This window comes from Hetaerina americana, unplaced genomic scaffold (assembly GCF_022747635.1).
Source record: "Hetaerina americana unplaced genomic scaffold, ioHetAmer1.1.p SCAF_5, whole genome shotgun sequence".
In the NCBI taxonomy this organism is placed as follows: Eukaryota; Metazoa; Arthropoda; class Insecta; order Odonata; family Calopterygidae; genus Hetaerina; species Hetaerina americana.
In genome coordinates, this window is record NW_027287095.1 from 57,878,292 (window position 1) to 57,893,089 (window position 14,798).

A 14,798-nucleotide genomic window follows, 5' to 3' on the forward strand; every position below is an offset into this window, starting at 1 on the left:
ACTGGAGAGCAAGAACAGGGAAATTATATTAATACATTACCATGCAATTTGTGGCAACTGAAGGAGCACTTCTAATGCTTATCTAACACACGCTGCGACGACGAGCACTAGTTAGTGGGTGGAAGGGTGCGGAGTCCGAGAAGGAAAAGTTATATGTATACAGAGAGACGGAGAGAAAAATATAATGTGTGATAACGGAGGATAATATCCAAACGTGCGGAGGTCAAGTAGAATTAGCAAAAGAAGGGAGGAGGAGGGGTGAAGGCCTGAGTTTAACTCCCGTTCGGAGTTAACCCTCAAGATAAGGATACCGAACTTTCACCCGTCTCGGTTCCTTTCTGCTTCCTTTTCTCCTTAGTGTATCTTGAAGAATACCTGTAAGGGTCCCTGCCTCCCCCCTCCAACTAGTCATGAGCCATCTTCCCTAACTTACCTCCAACCCCCGCGTGGCTCTCCTTGGGGTGTGCTAAGGGAAGTGAACAATCACCCTCCTCTCACTTAGCCTCCGTGATCCCGCTGGCATGGTGAAAACCAACCATGCTCGCCCCCCTTGCCAAGTACCATAAGGCTATCTTGCTGGTGACTTGCCACTGGCTTGCGCTGGGAGTGCGGGGGTGGATGCAAAAATATTCCTTGCTGATGATTTCTTGTGATGATGCTAAGCTGCCAGATAACAGAGAGCCTATGTACAAAGCGAACGGTAACTACGGCCGTATAAATATAACGGGAAGAGTCCACCCCAGCCGTACTCTTATAAATGGGCAAAGGATGGGTGAGGGAAATTGGAGAAGATACAAGTAGTAAATCAATAAAAATTATAAAAATAAATAATTAACTGAAAATAAGACCAATAATAAATTTAGTAAAAAACTAAAAATAATTGAAATATTTAGATACCGCAAACGGTTAGAACAATTAAATGGAGGACTGCAAATAAATCACGTACTATCTAGCTTGGATATACTATACAGCATTGATCCATGCTAGTCTCAAGCACTGAAACGCACGTAATAAAATAAAATTTAGAATAATAAAAAAAACCGCTTGCGGTATCTAAATATTTCCATTATTTTTGATGATTTTTGATTTTCCATTGATATGGTAGAATAATGGTGTTTTAATAACGTTCAAGAACGTATACATGCTTGAGGAAAACTTAGTTCCAAACAAGTGTTAATTTCTTCCTCTAAGCATGTTCTTTGGTATTCGAAAGAGAATGGAAAAAAATTGAACCACAACCATTTCTACGGTAGACCTCCACTATACACACTCTTGTACTCATTGTCATATGTCTTTAGAATCCTCGGATAAATGACCTGCCTCAAGTAGTATACCTAATGCAGTAAATTTAACTTAAATTAAAAGTAAAATTAACCTGTATTTCCACTTATAGTCAACTAGTGGATCGCATCCTGATTCTTCCAATACTGTGGAAACCCTGCTCCGATGTTCATAAGAACCTTTCACAAACCTAGCTTCTGTACGTTGCACTCGATCTAGTTCTAAAGCTAATTCTACTTCTATGAGCATCTCATTTACTCTACGTGGGGCTAAATAATGTAAAAACACGACACTTAAACGTCTGTGTGGTTCTAGGTTTTGCATGGTGGAATCGGTCAAATATTTAGGTGTAACGATTACTACGGATATGTCCTGGGAAAAAAACATTCGTGAAATTTGCGGAATAGCTAATAAAAAGTTAGGATTCATAAAAATAATACTTGGGAATTGTAATGAAAGGGTCAAGGAGCGTTGTTATTTCGCGTTAGTTAGGCCCAGGCCCCACCTTGAGTATTCTGCAAGTGTTTGGGTGAAGTTGGCTTAATTTTTTTGGACTAGATCGAGTGTAACGCTGAGCAGAAATGTCATTTTTTCCTCCAGACATTAGATATCAAAATAGATATGACGGCAATCGCGTAGGAGTTACCTAGAATTGGTAGTGTATATATTTGTCGAGATCCTGCATGTTATTCTTTTTATTTATTTGATAGACCCATCTTTTTGACAGTTCTACAGCATGATTTGAATATACGTATCCTGTTTTTGAATATTTTTGCATGTAAGTACTTTCTTTCGTGCGATAAATTCATCATAAATCTAATTTATTATGTGAACATTTTTCGAGTTCATGATCGAACCAATGATTTTGTTGAGTTATCATTAATGCGATTGTGCATGTATGGCTCGTACATCTACACAACACCCCGCAAGCCGCCGCGAGGGCGTTTGGCGTGGAGTGTTAGGTCATCAGTAATACATGCACACTCGCAATTAGGTTGCGTTCACTGCAACATGCCTAAGGAATTATTATGGCCCCAAATTACTTAGGTAGATCAGACCACAAATATAAAATAAGGAAGATAGATTCCAGTATATATTTGGGGGTTGTTCTAACACCACGCCTTTCATGAGGAGCACATATCAGGACAATATGCGGATCAGCTTTAAAGAAACTTGGCTTCATAAAACGGGTGGTGGGGAAATGTTATGAAAAAGTTAAAGAGAGGTGTTATTTTGCTCTAGTTAGACCTCATTTGGAATATGCCGCAAGTATTTGGGATCCTTGGGAGAAAATTTGGCAAAAAGAAATAGATGAAGTCCAGAGAAAGTCCGCTAGATTCGTTAAAAATTGTTATGATAAGAACACAAGTGTGACAGGTCTCTTAGGGGATTTAGGCTGGGAACCACTTGAAGTGCGGAGAGAACAAGCGAGGCTTAGACTTTTAGAAAGGTTCAGAACAAACGAGTTTAACTATGACACTGAAGGAATTATAATGGCCCCTCACTACTTAGGTAGATCAGACCACAAAGATAAACTAAGGGAGATAGATTCCAGGACAGATAGGTACAAATACTCATTCTTTCCCCGAACAATCAGAAATCATAATTGTAAGAAACCGAAGTCACTTAAGAAATATTGAAAACATTGAATTTACCAGTCGGAGCAAAGTTAAACACTGCAAAGCTGTTAGGTATAATTTCAGGTGCATGTGTATGTAAGATGTAGTTTGAGTGTTTGCATGTGTGTGGGGTGTAAGTGTTCATGCATGAATGTATGCCGTTTTTTTTGTGGATGTATGATTTTGTTGTTATTGCATGCGGTTTTTTTTTCTTTTCTAAATTACGGGTGGTGTCCTAACACCCCCCTACACACGCCCTTGCGGCGGCTTGCGGGGTATTAAGTAGATGTAGATGTAGATATATGGATTCAAATACTCATTCTTTTCCTGAACAATCAGAAATCGTAATAGTAAGAAACCGAAGTCCCTTTAGAAATATTGAAAACATTTAATTTACAGGTCGGAACAATATTAAACATTGCAGAGATATCAGGTACATTAGGTGCATGTGTATGTTAGTTGGCAGTTTGTGTGTTTGCATGTGTGTGGGGTGTAAGCGTTCTTCATGAATGTATACCATGTTTTGTTTGTGGACTGTATAAATTTGTGGATTTTGCATACGCTTTGTTTAATTTCTTAAATAGGGGTGGTGTTCTAACACCCCCCGCCACACGCCCTTCCGGCGGCTTGCGGGGTATTAAGTAGATGTAGATGCCCTTGCGGTGGCTTACGGTGTATCATTAAACTGTGCCATGCAAGTCACAGCTTGGATCTACGGCAGGAGATGATCCAACATCAGGCAGCCATCATCAAAAACTAAGTTTTTCTCTATTTTAAGTTACCAATAAACGATTAACTCCAACCTGAACCGTTCGCTGCCTACAGCGGTGTGTCACATACCCTACCTGTGGCTTTCGGAGCGGAGTCCATTAACTGCATGTCCATGTAATATTAGAATTTTCCCCTCTTACTTTTCAATTCTGCATGACCTGTCTCGTCATGGTAGAGGCCTGTTGTATAAATGGTTGTGGTTTTTTTATTCCCTTTCTTCGCATAACAAATAGCTAATTAATTATGTGAATTGACCCTTGTTTTGCATTAAGTCTTCCTCCAGCATGCATACAAATTTGCATGTTATTTGATGGTTTTTACTGAATATTTTCCCCTTTTCCCTTCCTCTCCCATATCACTTACCCATCCCACCTGTTGCTTGCACCCCCTGCCACACACTATTTGGGTGGAACGTATTTATGTCGATATCGAACCTTAACTCACCCCCCCCTCTGCCACACATTCTGTCGGTTCCATGCGGGGTTTTGTGTAGGCAAATAAGTATTTAAAATCAATTCAATAACGGAGATATAGTATTAATTTTTATACTTAGGCATAGATATAAAGAATGTTTGTTTCTTTCAATGATTAGTGTATTATCATACGCCGCTGCATGCATTTCACGAAGCGTTTTTTGTCATTCTGTTTCATATTCCTCATTGAATGGTGCGAATTGGCATGCATTTTCTAGTTTTGCATGTGGTTTTTATTCTGTTTTACTGGTGGTGTCCTACCACCCCCGGCCAGACGCTCTTGTGAAGGGTAACGGGGTATTGTGTGGAATAATTGGCAAGATGTCCTTTGCTTGGCTTTAATTCTCACCAACCGAACGAAATTTGTTTTGAATTGCACTGGAAGAATGCACCCTCAGCTACATTGCATGCTCTTTCATTCATATTTATGCGCTAATTTATCGGGATTTTTAGTTTTAATTTATCGCCTACATTCCTTGTGGATTTCCGTACCTGATGATTTGTGAATGGCGAGCGTTGACGTTTCATTTTTGAGTTACCCTCGCAGGACACCTGCTTCCTCGTTCGAAAAGAGGAGCGGGAGAAAAAGGATAAGGAGGCCTTTGTCTTGCCATTCGATTGCAAGAAAGGCCGTAAAGGTGATCCAAGGCCATTTGTTATATGCTCTTCTTCAGCGGAATGAGCGGTGTTCTCTCCGAAGAATCATCTTACCTGCGCCGAAGCCTGGGAGTTCCAAGGTCATATCAGAGACGCTTGATGCGGTATGACCTTGGCCAGCGAATGCCTATCTATTCGCTCCCCCGAGAGCGCACAGCAGAAGATGCGTCGGTCGTTAACCCTCTCTTTCCACTGCCCACTGCACTGCACACGCATGGCACCCTGCCAAACACTTAATGGGCCAGGGTAAGCGGCGCGAATAAACACACAATTCATACAATATTCGTAATACATACTATATTTCAATTGTTACACTGTTAATAACTACTTCGCCGATGACTACTTAGAAGATGAATTATGAATCCCATTAAAAATAGCGGTCTCGCATACAATACAGCCACCAATTATCTACCCATGCATTCTACATATGTAGAACATACAATTGACGAATGCATAAGATCTACAAATATACTTGAACGACACCCCACCCCCTCCCAAGGATGCATGGCTGGAGTTAGGACACCAGCCATTAAGTGAGGCTTACAGGGTACCTGTAGAGAGCGAAGAAAGGTGGAAGAAGTGAAATTGATCGAAAGGGAAACAATCTAAGAAGTATTAATCATGTTAGGGGAGGTGTGAGGGTTTTTGGGAAAAATCCAAAGGATGAGAAAAGTGGATGCAGAAGATTATCATTGAATACTGTGAATAGAGGTGAGAATGATTTGAGATGTCATTTTTCCTGTGAGAGATAAAGGATCAGAGTAATTGTAAAAGACTTTTCTAGGCGAAACATTTTTTTTACTCCAATTAGGCTAGTTTTTTGTCATTATTTTATCTAACTTTTATTTTATTCTTCTTGTTCCTAGAAGCTTATTTCAATGCTCAGGGAAGTATATCACATTTACGAAGTTTTCTGGAAATTATGCATCCATGGAATATTTTGAGAAAAATAGCCCACATTGAGCGATGAGGTCTTAGTCCTCTTCGAAGTGCTCCCCTTGGTATCTCACACACTTATCCCAGGGTCTCTCCTACTTTTCTAAACAATCAACAAAGTCCAATTTCGGAATGGTGATCAGCTGCCATGGTACATTCTCCTTTATCTCACCGAATGAATGTTGGGAAGATTTGGCTTTTGTTTCTGGGTCATAGCTGTAGACCCATGACTCATCTCCAGTTATGCCTTTTTTTTAGTAAACCTGGGTCATCGTTTGTGGTTTGGATCAAATTCCGTGCAGTTGCAGCCTGTAATTCATAACTTTGACAACATGAAAGAGAAGTTCCATGCAGTTGCAGCGTGTAATTCATAACTTTGACAAGATGAAAGAGATTGTGACAAGGCAGCTGATGATCATTCCAAAAAAGGATTTGGCTGATTGTTTTGAAAAGTGGAAGAGACACTGGGATTAGTGTGTGAGGTCCCAAGGGGAGTACTTCTCTTCTATGTTGGCTATTTTTCTCAAAATATAGCAAGGCTGGATCCTTCCAGATAGACAGTGTATATACCATGGTGCACCTATCCATAGTTGAAATTATCTCCATTAATTAAAATATGTTGCATATTCATCAGTCAGTAACAATCAAGCAAAACTTAATTTTTGATATTGCATTCCTGGTGTTGAATCACCCCTACCAAACACCTCCGTGGTAGCTTTCAAAGTACCATATGGAAGTAGAAGAGAATATTTGGCGAGCAAAGCAGAGGGAGGAAGGGAATAAGCATGTTAGATAAAAAATGAAGGGAGGCAGAATGTATGTGCGGATGGAATTTAAAAAGGGTTTATTTTTAATGTGGGGTGTCATGTTGTGTTGTGAGAGGTGAGGCTTAGAAATTTAGTGGTATGTAGCCTGTATGTCTTCCTGACTCTACTGATATTTGGCCAGTTTGAACATTCACTATGAGTTAAATTTAGACTCTGCTGACCCAATATATATATGCACTGGGTTTCACAGGCATGCTGCTTTTGAGTTTGGATTTTACTCCTGAATTATGTAAAAAATATGATCAGGATACTCTTGTAGATGCCGGTGACATCAAATTTACTTTTTCAAAGGAATATTTACCATTATTGACAGAATTATTTAACCTATTTGTTGTCTTGTTGAAGGATTAATGTGATTCCACAAAGTATGATTCAAATGTTGGAAAGTGTTCAGTGCTTACAATATTCATTTTATAGCTATTAATTTTATTTGTTTTTTAAGGGAAGTATGCACTTTATATAAATTTATTATGAATTATTTATTTTTTAAGTATCCATTATTGAAATAGAAAGAAAGACTCGTACTTTTCCACAGATTTTATTATATGGCACGACGCGTTTCACCGACTTGCGGCATCATCAGGTACCTGATGATGCCGCAAGTCGGTGAAACGCGTCGTGCCGTATAATAAAATCTGTGGAAAAGTACGAGTCTTTCTTTCTATTTCAATAATGGATATCAATTACTTCCACGAAGTGAAGCCTGAAACAATAGAATATATTTTTTAAGTTTTTAAATTATTAGATTTATTATATTTACTAATATAGTCTTCTAATTGCAGATATTCTGAGGTAAAAACAAAAGAAACATGACATAGGCTTTACTCTTTCCTATAAGTAAAATTAACTACCTAACATTTTAACAGCAGGAACCACAGAAACTGAAGTGGCCAGACTGATTGGATGAAGGAGCAGAGTTTTGGAAAGATAGAGAAGTTGTAGGGCGGGTTTCGGAAATGTTCAAGCAACCTCATATTATTAGATTTTAGAATGGAACTTTTAAAAATGATAGAGTTTAAATTTTAAAGGTGCTTGTTTGTAGAAATAAAAATTCTGTATATTAAAGAGCAGCTGTCTCTCCCTTGGGCTGGAGGAGTTCTATTATTTTAATTGAAATGAATGTGGAAATATTGTGAACTATAAATTTTCTCCAAGGTATTATTAATTACTTAATGTTATATCTTTTCCAAAAGTATATTCTGATAAACAACTTTATTCACCTTCACTATCCTTTATTCTCCCAAATATCCATATCAACAATCTAAGTGTGTATGTGTTGAGCATAAATGCCTTCCCTTCTCCTTCCATTTCCAAAACCACAATCCATGACCTTAGGATTATATTTTGAATGGTGCCTGTATTCATATTTGGTGGTTTTTCCATGAAGGGATTTGGTCATTTTTCAGGAAAGGAAATTCAGCAGTGCATGGTCTCCTAACTACTGGAAATTGTACTGGGGCATGTTGTCTGGCAGATATAAAGTTATGAGGGGATCTTGTTTAGTATGAGGTTACTGGATGAGAAGGAAAAAAGGACGAGGAAGAAGGAAAAGAGTATGGCCCATACAAAAGTTGGAACTGAGAGGGAACTCCACCACACAGCTGCCCCAAATTACCAATAGCTTCCCCTCCCCCATTTTGCCATCAACCCTAACCTAATCTTATCCATAATTGCCACTCAGGCCACAACTTTTACACATTCCTTCCCCAATTAAATGAAATGTTATGAACAATGAGAAAAACATTAACTGTAACAAGGTGTCACTACACAAGGTTGTAGATATGCACATGTGTGGTATGTGGTTCGCAACATTTTCAAATAGTGCTTCATTCATGTTATGTTTCAATAACATAGCTTTAATATAATTATGTTGTTGGGAAAAGTGTAAAAATGATTGCCAAATGAAGCACTTCAACTATTTAAGTAAAGCTTTAGTAAAGGAAAAATCTTTATATGTATTAGTACATAACTACTATATGCAACGATTACTAACTAACAGTGGTTAAAATGTAAGATAGAATAATTACAGTATTAGCAGCACACTAAAAGTTTCTAATGATCTGAAAAATATTGTTTTGCAATAAATGGCTGCTAAATGTTTTCATGTTCAGTAAGTGACCACCCACTAAATGTTCTTTGTAAAGCTCCCTGATTTTCACAGGAAGATGGTATTAAGACTAATGGTATGAAATATTCAAATATTCTGACCAATGGTATTTCATAACATTAGTCTTATTAGCATAATTAGATAAATACCCTGAAAACACAGGTAACTTTAACTTAGCAACTACATCCCAGGAATCATCAATGTCGGCTCTTATGCTGCTCCTCTTGGAAAGCCCAAAAAATGAATGCCATTGTTGGGTAGATAATTTAGCATCTTTGCCAGATGCTAAATGAAGCTTTCTTAGATGCCACCTTTGGCTTCTTTTGAGGGGAACCACTTGATGTCTAACCAGTAGACCATTCAGACCATGTGCACCTTTCCCAGATAACTAGGTGATTCATACAGCTCTGTTGCTGCATTGGTTTGTGTCCTTGTGGTTCCCATCAAACCCAATTGATGCTGCTATCAGCAAATAGGGTAGCATAGTAGAATCCAGTATTAGGTAGTGGATTGATTATGTTGATTCATTATACTTTGAGCATTTAATTTGATTTTCTTTAATATGCATATAGTAAAGTCCATGAAACTAATTTCATATTAATCGAAACATGAGCATTGAAACAAGATGATAGGCATAGATAGGAAACTTTTGAGAAGTGGGTGTGAAAAAGGATGGAAAAGGTAAAATGAACTGAAAGGAAAACTGAGGAAAAAGTACTGGGTTTAATAATAGTAATACATTTATTTGTTCGGAGATTTGTTGCATACTCATACATATACAAATGAAAATGGAGAAGGAGAGAGGATTTTTGGGAGAAGTCCAAAGGAAAAATGGATACAGAGCATTTCAATTGGGAATGGAATGTTGAAGATTGTGATAGAACATTAGGCAGGTGAGGTTGGAAGATAAAATGGATAGGCATGTTGGGCAGATTGAAGGTAGGTTGAAATTATGTGGAATTGAGGATATTAATTGGGGTCTCAGGTTGTCTTGTTAGACAAAGAAATTTAGTGATGTCATGCCTGTGCCCATACAAAACCTCCTTATCCTATAGACTGTCAGTAATAAGAATAATAATAATGGGAAATTTAGTGAAATAGTACATCACTTGCTTCATTGGAGGGCACACCACTTACTCGTATGTATAGACTTAACCTGAAATTAGAAGGCATGTATTTCTGATTTTATTTGTGTCAAATAGAGAGTATCCTATTTGTAGAAATTGTGGAATTCTATGTCACCATATCTACCTGTGAAACAAGAAATATAATTTAGAAGTTCTATTTTAAAGTTTATAAAAAGCATTTTATTCAGTTTTGATAGAAGAATATTACAGCTTAGTACAAATAAGTGCACTGAATGACTGAAAACTAGAAGCATGTTTGAACTGAAGAAACATTCTGCAATTATATTTCCACAATTCTCTGCAATTGAAAAATATAGTGCATTAGATTTTTGTAATCACTTTATACTTTCAAATGAACCATAGGTTGGTTCTTTGGCAAACAATAACTTTTAAGCAGACATTATTTTAAAGAAATGAATGCCTCATTTCAAACAACAAACATGGTTACACATTGTAATAACTTATATACTTTAGATATTTTTAAGCACTGGCTAATTACAGGTAATTATATATGTATTTCCAAATGTAAGCTAATCTTATTCAGCATAACTCTTAACTGTGCTTCATTTCCATCAACAAAATACAAATAATTATTATGTACAATGAAATAAAGTAATCATCATAGCCAAAACATTTCATGGATTGAGAAGGGCACAATATGATGGCTAATGATGCTACATAGTACAAATGTATATAGATTACATGTGGTTATGAAAATATATTTATTCAGAGTCAATTTTCTCCATGGGAATGTTTGCAACCCATAATGCCGGTTCTTTCATCATATTTAACCCTGAATCCAAATGTACAGCATTTGATAAACTCTGCGTAGGTCCAATTATTCACTATATGATGAATAATCCTAAGCATGTCTACCATTTAAAAATTTGCTATCCTCATACAAATGGCATTATTCCTAACAATATATTCTAAAGGTTACATAGCACTGTAAAATTTGAGTTGCTGCTTTAACTTTCCTTTTGTTATTTGTGTCTTAACTCTGCTGTCTTGCATGCTTGGTATGATACTTCATTCCAATAAATTTTGCATTTCAACTATTCAAAATGTCATTTCTCTTTTGGGGAAAGAGATAAAACTAAGATAAGTCCCAGAGGCATGACACAGCAAGCTCAATAAGGCATATTTTTATTCCCTTTAGTTACTATTTTAATGTATTTCCATAAATAGTTTCTTCAAGGGAGGAATGTCTTTTATATGTATTTAGATACCATATATGGTTCATGAAAACATGTGGCTATTGGGATGTGCATCTTACAAAATGATTTTCTCATAAAAATATGTCATATGAGTGATTCCATCATTATCTGAATCCACAGTGATGGAATAAGAAAGTGCTGCTTAGAAGGGCCACCAAGACACTTGCAACAACGTTCTGAATTTGGTGATTAGGCATGGAGGCGTGGTTGCATGCATCAGCATCATCACAGCTCTGCAGACAGCCCCTGACATACCTAGAAAACAAATGTTTCATAAGTAAAAAAAATTGAAATTTTTTTACCCTGTTATGTTCTCATTACATGTATCATGAAGAAAAATTTGAGTTATATATGCAGGTTAAATTAGTGCCAAAATAAAGGCTCATATGTACCATTACTAGCAAATGTAACAGTATATACGACTTAAAATATAAATAGATTAATGCAATACATTATCAAGGTAAATAAGAAGGAAGCAATCCTAAATACTCCATCTTTAATGAGTCTATTTCTTGATCAGATATGGTTAAGGATCTAACAATTAATCTTTAAACTTTTTTAAAATGTGATTACCACATTGAAAATGTAATCAGTTAATTCAGTAATATTCTTTTTTTGTGTGTACAGTCTGTGTCTGAACAAAAGCCTACTTTAAAATGCCTGACTGGCAAATAATAATGATTGCACTAGCAGCAACTTTTGCTATATGAAATTTGTATTCAGATCTGTGAGGACTAGAGAACAAGAAAGAAGTTTGATTTCCTTACCAGCTGAAGTGGCTCTCAGGATCATCAACAAAAGGATGGAAAGCAGGGCAAATGATTACTTAGGGGATGATCACTTTGAGTTTAGGAAGGGGAGAGGCATGTGTGATGCCATTGCAGCACAGAAAATAGGAATAGATTGGATGGACCTGAGGCTAATTCACAACCTGTACATGTCTCAGACTGCTCAGCTGCTGGTGGAGAGTCTGGATGGGCAGTTTTAGGAAGAGGACTAAGACAGGGCTGTCCATTATCATGGGTGCTATTCAACATATACGATATGTGGAGGAAATGATTAAAGAGGTATAGGAGGAACTGGAGATAGGAATTAAATTCGGCAGGGAATTTGCAAAATCAGTTAAGTTTGTGATGACCAAGCTCTATTTTGTCAGTCAGCCAAGGGGTTGCAAGCACTGCTTAGTGAATTGGAAATTCAGCGCGACAGGTATGGGATGAGAATCAATATTAATAAAACAAAGGTTATGCGATTTTCTAGAAAGAAAAAGGTCAAGCTTAACATTAAAATAGGTGGGCAAAAACTAGAGCAGGTAGAACAGTTTACGTATCTCGGTAGTGTTTTGGACCAACACGGTCAAAGTAGTAGGGACGTAAGGAGAAGAATTGCGCTAGGCAAAGAGGCTTTCACAAGGAGGAGGGAGTTGATGACAGGGACTTTGAGTAAGGATGTTAAGAAAAGACTCTTAAAAACTTTGATATGGAGCGTAGCTATGTACGGTGCGGAAACATGGTCATTGAAGCAGGAGGATGTACGTAGATTGGAGGCTTTTGAAATGTGGGCGTGGCAAAGAATGGAGAAGGTGAAATGGGCCGAGAAGAAAATAAATGAGGGAGTACTTGGGATGCTGGGCGAGGAGAGGGGATTGTTGGGAGAAATCATAAGGAGGTACGAAAAATAGATAAAGAACGTATTGATCAGCAGTGGGATGTTGAAGACTATGATAGAGAGAGATTGTCAGGCAAACAAAGAAGGGGCAGGAATAGGATAGGGATGTTGGACGGGCTGAAGGGAGTAAGGAAGTACACAAAGATGAAGAGGGGCTTGTTGTAGAGTAGGATATTGCATTGTGTTTTGTCCGGAGAAACAAAATATTTATTTGGTAACAAATTGAGTAGTTTCAGGCGTGAAGTGGTGGAATTTGAAAACAATAAAGAAAATATAGTAACAATTTTCTACTGGTTAAAGTTAATAGTGTGACGCAGTTTCAATGTAGTACATCAATTTCAGGTAACAAAATGAATACAAATGCCAACTTATATACATTTTTGTATCCAAGGAAGTGGGGGAGGGAGTGAATTGAGGAAGGGATGGAGGAGAGGAAGTTTAGCCAACCCACCAATGGGATGCATCCTAGATAAGTCATAAAATGTATCTAGAGGAAAATTGTTTCTATCTTTTGTTTGTTATTTATTTGTAGTTTTGCCCATCTAAATCTTACCTCAACCGGTAGGTTATCTAATAATAATTCAGTTCGCCTTCAATAACAAAGAAGTAGCAGGTGATGGTGCATTGAAATTTTCATTTATTCTGATAAATTCATCATTTGGGGACCACATAATGCAACAGAGCGCTTCAGAAGATTCTGTTCTACCTGCTAGAATAGCAAGAAGATGGTTTGAAAAGTTTAAAAGAGGGAGATAATCAATGTCTGAGGAAAGTGGAACTAGAGCAATCATTGTTCTTATGGTAGTAAACATTAACACCATTTCTGCATTCGTAAGAGCTCATCGAATAACATTAAGAGCACTATCAGTAATATATTCATCCTCCCTATAGCCTAAATGGAGCTAGCCCCATGTGTCTTTTTTCAGTTCAATGTTGAAAAACACCATGTTTTTCTGTTCTGCTCAATGTTGAAAAACCCCATGAAAAGGGTTGTGTATTATCAGAAATAGTTGTTGGTGAACAGAATATGTTTGAACTTGCAATGGCTGCACCTTATGCAACACTGGAGTCAAGGCAATGAAACTCATATTACATGTACATTACACATCAAAATAACAAAGTAGCATAATATTAAATTTTTGCATAGTAAACAGTGTTTGTGAAGAAGTATATTATCATTCTTCATTGAAGAGCCCTTGTTTTACGTCGGCCTATTCAAATTATTATAGAAACATCAAATCCCTCATGTTGAAACATCCCATGCAGAAAATTATGTTTTACTAAAAAGCAACCAGATGGATTTAGACCTATGAGTGTATTCATTACCATTCCTTCAGGCTCCTTTATGTTTTTGAAAATAGTAATCCATCATATTCTGAAGGGATTGAATTCTGGAGTATCAGGTTTGATTAACAACAACAAGGTTGGGGATGAATAACCATGTTCCACCTTTTTTCTGATTGCCACCCCAGTTTCCAATATATTTATACACTAGTTGTAAAAGGAATTTTTCCAAGTATATAGTAATTGTACATGATTTAAAATCATGTAGATACAGTTGCATCATTTGTAGATGCCTGAGGTCATCCTGGGCTGTAGTATACTGTGAATATCTCTTAGTTTGGTGATAATATTAATAGGTAAGGTACAGGTAGTAAGTGGTATGATGGTTATCTAGGTACAAGATGTAAATATCATGACTCATATTTCTATATACTCTTAATGCAGTATTGTTGACTGAAATATAATGAGATTTACTTTTGAAGCTTCATCGAAATAACTGAAAGAAATTGAGTGTCAACACATCCAAAATGAAAGTAGCTGTGTACAATTACTAAAATTTGAAGAAGGATTTCATTGTGAGTTTAACTGGTGAAATAATTGAATTAGTATATGCTGATAGAATGCTTGTGAAAGATGGTTGAATAGATAAGAGATTGAAAGTCTTAGAGACACTAGTGGAAAGGTTAATGATATTAATTGGAATATTTGAAAAAGGTATGTCAGCCTCAGGAAGCGCAGATGGCATTGTAGAATATTATACCCCTCTCCACATTATTGTGCTATAGTAAAACTTGAGTGTGCCAATATTGACCGAATATGGTGATTTTGGTC

The 14,798-nt window shown here is 37.0% G+C and overlaps 1 protein-coding gene across 1 annotated transcript in view; it reads right to left on the bottom strand.

The window, feature by feature from the left end:
- Window positions 1-9,820: 9,820 nt before the first annotated feature.
- LOC139693791 (uncharacterized) overlaps window positions 9,821-14,798 on the bottom strand; it is a 189,543-nt gene continuing 184,565 nt past the window's right edge. The window contains exon 6 of the mRNA XM_071592070.1: window positions 9,821-11,270. Within this exon, the coding sequence (XP_071448171.1) occupies window positions 11,120-11,270 (151 nt within the window). The 3' untranslated portion in view covers window positions 9,821-11,119. The remainder of the gene's footprint in view (window positions 11,271-14,798) is intronic.